This window comes from Aotus nancymaae, unplaced genomic scaffold (genome assembly GCF_030222135.1).
Source record: "Aotus nancymaae isolate 86718 unplaced genomic scaffold, 86718_ANA_hifiasm-v0.15.2.pri h1tg000028l, whole genome shotgun sequence".
In the NCBI taxonomy this organism is placed as follows: Eukaryota; Metazoa; Chordata; class Mammalia; order Primates; family Aotidae; genus Aotus; species Aotus nancymaae.
Genome location: NW_026988441.1, coordinates 1,308,575 through 1,318,397, shown reverse-complemented (window position 1 = coordinate 1,318,397; position 9,823 = coordinate 1,308,575). Strand labels below are relative to the sequence as shown.

General features: G+C 54.6%; 2 protein-coding genes across 2 annotated transcripts in view; both read left to right on the top strand.

Moving 5' to 3' along the window:
* The first annotated feature begins 1,517 nt into the window (after positions 1 to 1,517).
* On the top strand, positions 1,518 to 8,209 carry LOC105705737 (leukocyte immunoglobulin-like receptor subfamily A member 3). Its single transcript, XM_064380856.1, is given in 10 exon segments — positions 1,518 to 2,007; positions 2,401 to 2,482; positions 2,644 to 2,679; positions 2,866 to 3,150; positions 3,300 to 3,602; positions 3,824 to 4,120; positions 4,415 to 4,717; positions 5,962 to 6,012; positions 6,161 to 6,268; positions 6,271 to 8,209. Coding segments are annotated over 10 exon segments (1,554 nt in total). The 5' UTR covers positions 1,518 to 1,998; the 3' UTR covers positions 6,351 to 8,209.
* The window catches only part of LOC105705733 (leukocyte immunoglobulin-like receptor subfamily A member 3), a 30,728-nt gene continuing 23,326 nt past the window's right edge, over positions 2,422 to 9,823 (top strand). Inside the window, exons 1-2 of the mRNA XM_064380854.1 lie at positions 2,422 to 2,482; positions 2,644 to 2,679. Coding sequence (XP_064236924.1) covers positions 2,668 to 2,679 — 12 coding nt within the window. The 5' untranslated portion in view covers positions 2,422 to 2,482; positions 2,644 to 2,667. The remainder of the gene's footprint in view (positions 2,483 to 2,643; positions 2,680 to 9,823) is intronic.

Genomic DNA, 9,823 nt, shown 5'->3' with positions numbered 1-9,823 from the left:
AGTTCTGTGTGCAGAGCAGGTGGTTGTAATGATCCCAAGGCTCAGACTCTGTCCTTCTTCACCCAGCCCAGAGGGAGGCTGATTTCCAAAGTCCTGCGGGAGCTACGGAGCCAGAGAACAAGGACAGAGGCCTGCAGAGGAGGTAATTCTGCCTGGAGAGCGCAGACGCCCACCCACCCCCACAGCCCCTCACTGCCCTTCACACTCCCAGGTCCTTCTCCAGGCCCAACCCAACTGCTGATGTCCAGGAAGAAAATCTCTGTGACAGGAAGAGAGGGACACCTGAGGGTGGAGATAGAAACCCCAAAGTTTCAGGAGCAGTGACAGCAGGGGAAAAGGCTGAGAAGGGCTTGGGCTCTTCTATTAATATATAAATTAATTCAATTTACTATTTTCCACCTTCACAGTGTCTGTCTAATGCATTTCAACACGTGTCTGTGTTTTACTCGTGTATCCTGGCTGCCCATTCCTGTTGGGTGGCTCTCCTCCCACACACCTGGCCTCTCATAAAGAGTTTCCCCAAGGCTGTCCTGACATCAGCCTGATGAAGGCTGCTCCTGCCCCACTCTCCCAAGCTTAGTGTCCGCTCAGGATTGTGCCTGGCAGGGATGGGACCATCGCCAGCCTCACACTCCCCTGTGGGGCAGACGCCTGTGTCTGACAACCATGGATTCGATCTGTTTCTCACACATGGGAGAGGGGCTCAGAGCTGACCATGGACTCCAGTGAGTGAGCAGAGACCCCACCCAGCGCCTGTCCACACACACAGGGGAGGGGCCACAGCTTCCAGCCTCACCCAGAGCCCTGACCACTCCCTGCCTGGAAGGACCTGGGATTCCTCTTCTGTCCCACACGGAGGTGGGACCTCCTCCTCCCTAGTGACCCCTGGGTGGTCCCACACACCTGTGGCCACTCAGCTGTGAACTCTGTTCATTGAAGTGGATGCTTCTCAATTGGAGGAACTTTTCCTCCTCTTTCTCTGCCTGTGGCTGTGATGATCTGCATATTTCAGACGTATCACAAGGAGCATTTCACGGTGTTTGGAGCCGACGCGGGTTCTGGAGTGGGTGCATCGATCATCCTCCTCGACTGTGGAGCCAACACCAGGGTCCTGTCACATCCCAACCCTCTCGTCTTAACTGGTCTGGAAATTACCCACGGCTGAGCCCCTCCCATGTCCTGGGCACCACTGACCCCCACAGCTGCTGTGATGAGTGGGGCTCATGACAACAGGCTCAGAGGTGACATTAATCTCCAAGGTCACATAAACCATGAATGATAATCAGGAATTAAATAAAAATCAGCTCCCCTCCCCCAGAATCAGATCACAGACCTAACGAATTGTTCTGAAAACCCTGAACGTGGACGGAGGGGCAGAGGGACAGCCAAGGACACATGGGCACTGAGGAGGTGGCGTCGACTCAGAGGCTCATCCCCAGGGTGGGGGTGGATGATACTGCAGCAAAGCAAAAAGGGGAAGCATAAGAGAGGGGCCGCTGTGTAGGAAGGAAACACACACTCTAGGGACAGAAAAAACACGTTTTGTTCTCTTTATTCCCTGCATTTCCCCTTTTGAGACAAGGTCTCACTCTGTCACCCAGGCTGGAATCCTGAGAAGTGATCATAGCTCCCTGCAGCCTCTGCCTCCCAGGCCCAAGTGATCCTCTCACCTCAGCCTCCTGAGTAGCTGGGACTACAGGTGTGAGCCTCCATGCCCGGCTATGTTTTTGCTTCTTTGGACAGACAAGGTCTCGTTATGTGGCCCAGGGTAATACGAAGCTCCTGGCCTCAAGCCATCCTCCTGCCTCAGCCTCCTGAGGTGCTGGGATTCCAGGCGGGAGCCACCACAGTAGGGCCTGCATTTCTCCTCTGTGCTCACGGCCACACACAGCTCAGCCTGGACTGCACAGCCAGGTGTCAGGTGTATCTCTGCTGACCTGAGCCTGCCTGCAGCATGGACTACGTCTTCCCTGAAGCATCTCCAGGGCTGGAGAGACGATGGCCATGGTGAGGACCCAGCAATGTTGTGCTGACGGACGAGGTGAAGGAGGGAGGGAGACCCCTTGGGGAGGCTCTGAGAGGGAGGAGGAGCCCACTGTCACCCTCGCCTGAAAGGGGCTGACTCAGGAAGGTATCGGGGCTATTGGCTGCTACATCCCGGCTCTCAGTGAGATGAGGACAAACCAGATAAACAGTGGTTGGGGGTCAGGAAAGACCCCATTACAGTCTGGAATGTCTGCAGAGGGGTTGGGCCCACCCCCACCTCAGCCCTAAAGGAATGAGAGCCAGACTCCTGCTGAGGGCAGTTCTGCTTCCTGTGTGGCTGCAGATGACACAACCCCATGACAAGAACGACCTAGCCTCCAGGTGTCCACACCCTGTGTCTCTCTGTCCTGCCAGCACCGAGGGCTCATCCATCCCCAGAGCAGGGCAGTGGGAGGAGACGCCATGACCCCCATCCTCATGGTCCTGATCTATGTCGGTGAGATTTGAAGAGGGAGGGGAGATTCTAACCTAGAAGGGACCTCACCCCACAGCCAAACTCTGGTCCGTGAGGAGACCCCAGGGCTCACAAAGATCCCAGGGAGGGGAGGACCTGCTCAGGCTTCAGGGGCAAAGCTCTCACAGGGAACTCTCTTCCAGGGCTGAGTCTGGGCCCCAGGACCCATGTGCAGGCAGGTGAGTCTGTCCTCAGCTGGCCCAGGTCCTTCTCCTCACTGGGACAAGGTCCACCCCCGTGCAGCTGGGGAGGGGAATAGCAGTTCTGGGCTGACTGATGGGGGTCTGGAGGGTCCTGTGGCTGAGAGCTGACATCTGTTGGGTTGGGTGGAATGACTTAGAATCTGACCTCTGCTTTCCTGCCAGGGACCCTCCCCAAGCCCATGCTTTGGGCTGAGCCAGGCTCTGTGATCACCCAGGGGAGTCCCGTGACCCTCAGGTGTCAGGGGAACCTGGAAGCCCAGGAGTATCGTCTATATCGAAAAAATACATCAGCATCCTGGATGACGTGGATCCCACAGGAGCGTAGGAAGAAGGGCCAGTTCCCCATCCAGTCCATCTCCTGGCAACACGCAGGGCGGTATCGCTGTCTGTATTACAAACGCACTAGCTGGTCAGAGCCCAGTGACCCCCTGGGGCTGGTGGTGACAGGTGAGAGGACACTCAGGGGTCCCAGCCCCAGGCTCTGCCCTCAGGAAGGGGCTCTGCACTCAGGGGGTGTTTCCCCTCTCACAGCCCAGCCCTGGCGATGATGTGGGAGGTGTGAGCCCCACTTAACATGGTGCCTCCTTCTCTTCTAGGAGTCTACAGCAAACCCACCCTCTCAGCCCTGCCCAGCCCTGTGGTGACGCCGGGAGGGAACGTGACCCTCCAGTGTGGGTCACAGCTGGCATTTGATGGGTTTGCTCTGCACAATGAAGGAGAAGATGAACACCCACAACGCCTGAACTCCCAGCCCCATGCACGTTGGTCGTCCCGGGCCGTCTTCTCCGTGGGCCCCATGAGCCCGAGTCGCAGGTGGATGTACAGGTGCTATGGTTATGACTCTGACAATCCCTATGTGTGGTCGTCACCCAGTGATCTCCTGGAGCTCCGGGTCCCAGGTGAGAAATTCACAGCATTGCCTGGAGGTCCCTGAGTCTCCGGGCAGGTGCGGAGGAGCCGCGTCTCAGGACAGCTCCAGGTGGGATGATGTTGGGGTGAGAGGGCTCAGGGCTCCTGGGCCAGAGACACAGGAACATCAGCAGTGGTGAGGCCGGGGGAGAGGGAGGATTTGTGGGGAGCCTGAGGGTTGGCTCCTGGAGACCATGCCCACCTTTCCCAGGTGTTTCTGAGAAGCCATCACTCTCAGTGCAGCCGGGTCCTGTCGTGGCCCCTGGGGAGACTCTGACCCTCCAGTGTGGCTCTGATGTCGGCTACGACAGGTTCGCTCTGTACAAGGATTGGGGACCTGACCTCCTCCAGCGCCCTGGCCGGCAGCTCCAGGCCGGAGTCTCCCAGGCCAACTTCACCCTGAGCTCTTTGAGCCACTCCCACGGGGGCCAGTACAGATGCTCCGGTGCCCACAACCTCTCCTCCGAGTGGTCGGCCCTCAGTGACCCCCTGGACATCCTGATCGCAGGTGAGGAGCCCAGCGGGTTCAGTCAGGGACCCAGGCTCTGCACAGGCCCTGCTGGGGAGCCCAGGTGGTGATGGCTGGGATGAGAGGTGGGGGTCCCCAGGGAGGGAGAGACAGAGAGAGAGAGAGAGAGAGAGAGAGAGAGAGAGAGAGAGAAAGAGAGAGACAGGGGATGGGAGGGGAGGGGGAGACTTAGAGAAAACAGAGACAGAGACTGAGGGTCCCAGAGAGAGGCCTGGGGAGGTCTCAGCTCAGAACAAGGCAGGGCAGCCTCTCACCCATCCTTCTTCTCTCCAGGATGGTTCCCTGACAGACCCTCCCTCTCAGTGCAGCCGGGACCCACGGTGGCCTCAGGAGAGAACGTGTCCCTGCTGTGTCAGTCACGGAGTCCGATGGACACTTTCCTTCTGACCAAGGAGGGGGCAGCCCATCTCCCCCAGCGTCTGAGATCAAAATACCAAGCTCATAAGTACCAGGCTGAGTTCCCCATGAGTCCTGTGACCTCAGCCCATGTGGGGACTTACAGGTGCTACGGCTCATACAGCTCCAACCCCTACCTGCTGTCTCACCCCAGTGACCCCCTGGAGCTCCTGGTCTCAGGTGAGGGCCCTGACCCAGTCCTCTCTGAGCTCAAAGGCTCAGCTCAGGCCCTGCCCCCAGGAGAGCTCTGGGCTGGGATGGAGGGAGGGGGGTCTGAAGGAGGCTCAGCCAGAGGGGCCTCAGCCCTCAGAGGGAAGGAGGACAATGGGGCCCTCCCAGGCATACCCATCCTCAGCGGCATTGCCAGCATCACGAAGAGGAGAGGTAGGTGGAGGGAGGGACCTGGAGCGCGGCCTCCCCCAGGACAGTCCTGAGGCTCCCAGAGGATCCCGTTCCTCTCAAGGACCCAGCACGGGCTTCCCTCTAGGTTGCTGGGCAGAGACAGAGCGAGGGCCACAGGCTCCCAGGGGCTCTGAGGCTGGGCTGGTGAGGGGTGGGGTTGAGGCAGAAGGAGATCTTGGGGCCCAGCCTGGGGGAGGAGCAGCCAGGCTGAAGTGGGGAGTAGGACGGCCCCAGCCCTCAGCTCCCCATCCCAACCCAGCAGGCCCCGAGGACCAGCTTGTCCCTCCCATGGAGTCAGATCCCCTGAGTGGCGAGTGACGGGCTCTGAGAGGGAGGCGGGCAGGGAGGTGGGCAGGGTCCAGGGGAGGCGGGGCTGGGTTCTGTCCTAGGTTCAGGCTCCTCTGGAGATGGTGACGGGGACAGGCCCCTCCCCCACCTGGGCCTCAGTTTCTCCAAGTGTAAAGGAGAGAGGCCTGCAGGGTGGGAAAGTTCCTTTCAGCTCTGACTCCCAGCTGTGACCTCCTCGGGGAGGAGGCCTCCCAGGGAAGCCTCCAGACCCGATTCCACAGGGGCCTGTCCTGTCCCACCTGCAGCAGTGACAGTGATGGTGACGTGGGGCAGGGGAGGGGAGCAGGGCCGTGGTTCAGGAGGTCAGGCTCTTTCCCTGCAGCTCCGGGGCTCGGCTCAGTGCAGGGAACAAGGGCTGCAGGTCAGACTCCTGGGTCCCCTTCCCAGCTCTGCCGCTTCCTGGCTGGGGGTCCTGGGGCAGGTGATTCCCCTCTCTGAGCCTGAGGTTTTCATCTGTAAAGTGGGTGGGGTGGATGTTTCAATTCCCCAAGGCAGTTCTGAGTCTCCCAGAAGATTCTGTTCCCCTCAAGAACTCAAGCATGGGCTTCCCTCCAGGAGCTGGGCAGAGACAGAGGAGGAGTTTATATAAGTTACATAAAACCTTATATACAACCTGTTATATGTTATATAACTTACATCTGAATATGTCTCTCCTCCCCGGTTTTGAGTCTCAGGAGCAGCTGAGACCCTCAGCCCACCACAAAACAAGTCTGACTCCAAGGCTGGTGAGTGAGAAGACGCTTGAGGTCATGGGGCTGGCACAGAGGGTCGGGTCCTGTCAAGGGGAGGTGGGTGCCCTGGGTGGACATCCAGAGGTCCTGGGTGATGCTGATCCTCCCTGACCTCTGTGACCTCTTTGTCCACTATCCCCAGCCTCACACCCCCAGGATTACACAGTGGGGAATCTCATCCGCATGGGCGTGGCTGGCTTAGTCCTGGTGGTCCTCGGCATTCTGCTATTTGAGGCTCAGCACAGCCAGAGAAGCCCCCAAGATGCAGCCAGGAGGTGAACAGCAGAGACAGTGCACCCTTCAGAGTGGCAGAGCCTCAGGAACAGATCTGATGATCCCAGCAGGTTCTGGAGACAATTTAGGGCTGATGCTATCTGGGCTGTCTGCTGCTCATTTCTAGAGGGAGGAAATCAGAGTTCAAGTGCAGAGACATTTTCCGGGGTGATCCATGGAGGACCTGGGTCCCCTTCTTTTCCCTCCCCCAGACGTGAGGCTCCATCCCACGTGGCAGCACTGGGTCCGCCCCTCTGCACACCTGTGTGCTCTGGTCCATGGCGTGTAACACAGTCTTCCTTATTCCTCATTGCCACACTCCCTAGTGAGATTTACTGAGCCTCCATCTCTTCAGTTCAGAGTTCCAAATGTGCTTCAGTAAATAAATCAATGGGAGAGCATCAGATTTCAACCAGGAAAAGATGAATCCACCCTGATTCCCTAACACCCTCTCCGGACCCTACGAGCCCTTCCCTCTTTCTCAGATGCTATCTGTGTGACTTCCTCTCAGATCACTGTGTGATCATCACTGCCATCCTGTTGCACACCATCGTCATCACCTGACACCCACTCAGCAGTCACTCCCATTTCCTCTCCCTCCAGCACCTGGTAACCACGAGTGTGCTTTCTGTCTGTACGGATTTGCATATTCTGGCTGAAAACATTTCAATCCGCCTATGACCTGTGAGCTCCTCACTTCAAGACGTCCCGCCTTTCTAGGCAGAACGGAAGTACACCATGTCAAAACAATGATAGGCATTTACAGTGTGTTGGAGATCCATGGAAGGAAAATCACGGAAGTAGGAGAGACATCCAGCTGAAGACAAGACCTCAGGCCAATGAATCTTGTCAAGGAGTTGAGCTGTTTCTACTCACTTGTGACAGTCAGATAGAAACATGCAAAAATGACTGGGACTGATTCTTCTCTGACTTCTCCCAAACAGCAAGAGGACTTGAGTCCCAGCATTAAAGCATTAAACATTCCTAGGTCAAAGACCACTGTGTTTGAAGGATGTAAAACCGCCTCATAGGATGGAATGGTTGGGGGAAGGATCCTGAGGGACCAGATAACCCTGAACTTTCTAGGATAAAGGGAACAGCCATTCTCCATTTACCATGTAGAATAAATACGTTACATTAGGGACATTTTCAAAGATTCAACAGAATATGAATGATTACAATATTATGCTTATAGGTAAAGCATAATATTGCATACATGCTAATATTTGAGTGAGAATGTCTTCCAAGTCTTAGTTTGATTGTGCCAGGCCAAAAATCTGAGCCAGATTTCAGCGATATCAAGCAGGAGACTCTGGCATCTGTCACTGATTACCTTCCAGGCATACCTGGCCACCCGCCTTTCCCATGGATCCCACGTGTGTCTCGTGACTCTCGGGTACGAATCCTGTGAACACACTGACCTCTGCCTTCTACGTGACTGACTTGTAGGGTAGTTTTCCAACATCTCCTGGCCTTTTGTTTTTCTGTTGGGAAGTCCAATCCCAGTGCACCTGCTACTCTACTAACAGGTTGAGTTGAAAAATCACAGGACACAAACATGCGTTTTAAACTATACGATTTACGCCAGACAACTTGAGTCTAGCATATATACTTTTTAATCTACTCTTGATATTTTTCAACGTATCGTGGTAGGTCAAGATTTGCACGTGCACCCTAGCACTTAATTAGTCTTCCCTCGTCTCTGTTGAATGTTCAACTCTGTAATTCGTGAGTTGTTGCCAGACGTCATTCTCCCTTCTTACCTTCTGACATGTGCAGTAGATATGAGGTCCTCCCTCCTCACAATATTCCCCCAAGTATGGTGAATTTCCACTTTCGGTGCCTCCATGGTGCATTCTGGAAAATTCTCTCAGTTTTGTTTTCCAATTTAATAAATGTCTCTTCAACTGTATCTCGACCCTGATAGAATAAATATTTTGATTGTATTCGTCAACAGAAATTTTCACCTCTAGGATTTCTTACTCATTTCTCTGATGCCCATTTATCACCAGGATAATTCGTATTTTTGTCTCAAAAATTTAATTTCCTCTTTTTTTCAGATATTTAAACATGTTTAAGTGAAAAGGGGTCGCATGCATTCCTAGAATTCTATTTCTTTGGACATAGCAATCCTTATCAACAAGCGTGTAGACTGATGACCATAACACTTTTGTCATTAGAAGGATGGTTCTTGGTTGTCTATTTTTGTTGGACACTCACCTCCCACACCTCTGAGCTACCACGGAAGGGTCCTCTCAAGGCCGTTTTAGTAATCCGGGTCTGAAAACGGGGGATTGTTCCAACTACTCATGACACATAACATTGATTTCCCGAACATAGTGTCTGCTCAGGCTGCTCTCAGGAGGAAAAAAAATCCATGTGAAACCCACACTCACATATGACACTGATGCCCACGTGAAAGAACACTGCAGTGAATGAATTTGCGTCACACACACACAGGGGAGTTGGCTCAGTGGTGGCCATGGGCCTGGGTCAGTAAGCAGACATGTTCCATTACAGCGTCCAGCCTTGCCCAGAGCCCCGGCCCCTCCCTGCCTGTTGAGGACCCTGGGCCCTTTATCTGTTCCACACAGAAATGGAAACCTGCTCCCTAATGACCCCTAACGGGGCCAGACACACACGTCCTTTCTGTTTCCATTTCCTCTTCATGTGCACCCTTCCTCTTCTGATAAGCTTTTATTTCCCACTTTCTATACGTGACTGTGATAACCGAGGTGCTTGTTGATGAAATATTAAGAAAAGCATCTCTCAAGGGTAGGAGCAAAGGGGTGCTCCTGATTGGAAGCATCAGTCACAGGCCTTGATCGTGGACGCCAGCATCTCCTCATGCCCCCACCCCTCATGTCTCCACCTGCTCTGGAAATCACCCATGGGTTATCCCTGTGCAGCTCCCAGGCTCCAATGACCCAGCTCCCCTGTGATGAATGAGGTTCGTGACAGGCTCCAAAAGAGGAAACTGAGGCTCGGAGATGGGAAGTTACTGTCCAAGGTCACACGGGCAGGGGTTGATATATGAATATTTAAATAAATATGAGATTTCCCTTCAAATCAGAGAGCTAACCCCATGTACTGTTCCAAAACCTTGAACACTGGAGCACAGATGGGAACAGGGGTGTTTGAAAGAAAATGGGGGCTCCAAGAAGGCAGAATCAGGTCAATGTTGTTTCCAGGGAGATGGGGGTGGAGGCTGTGGCGATGACTAAGGAGAAGTTCGTGAAGGGAACTTTTTTGCATAAAGAAAACCCACTCTGCAGTTCTGGGAAAGGGGTCATTCATGACTTTTCCCTCATTTCCCTGTATTTCCCCTTTCTGCTCAATGCCACAATGAAGCTTACCTGGAACGTCACAGCCAGGTGTGAGATGAGTCTCTGCTGATTCCAGTCTGCCCTGCAGCCTGAATTTGCATCTTCCCTGAAGCCTCCCCAGGGCTGATGAGAAGACTGACCGTGGTAGGGACCCCAGGATGAGCTGAAGGAGGAGGGAGACCCCATGGGAAGGCGCTGAGAGGAAG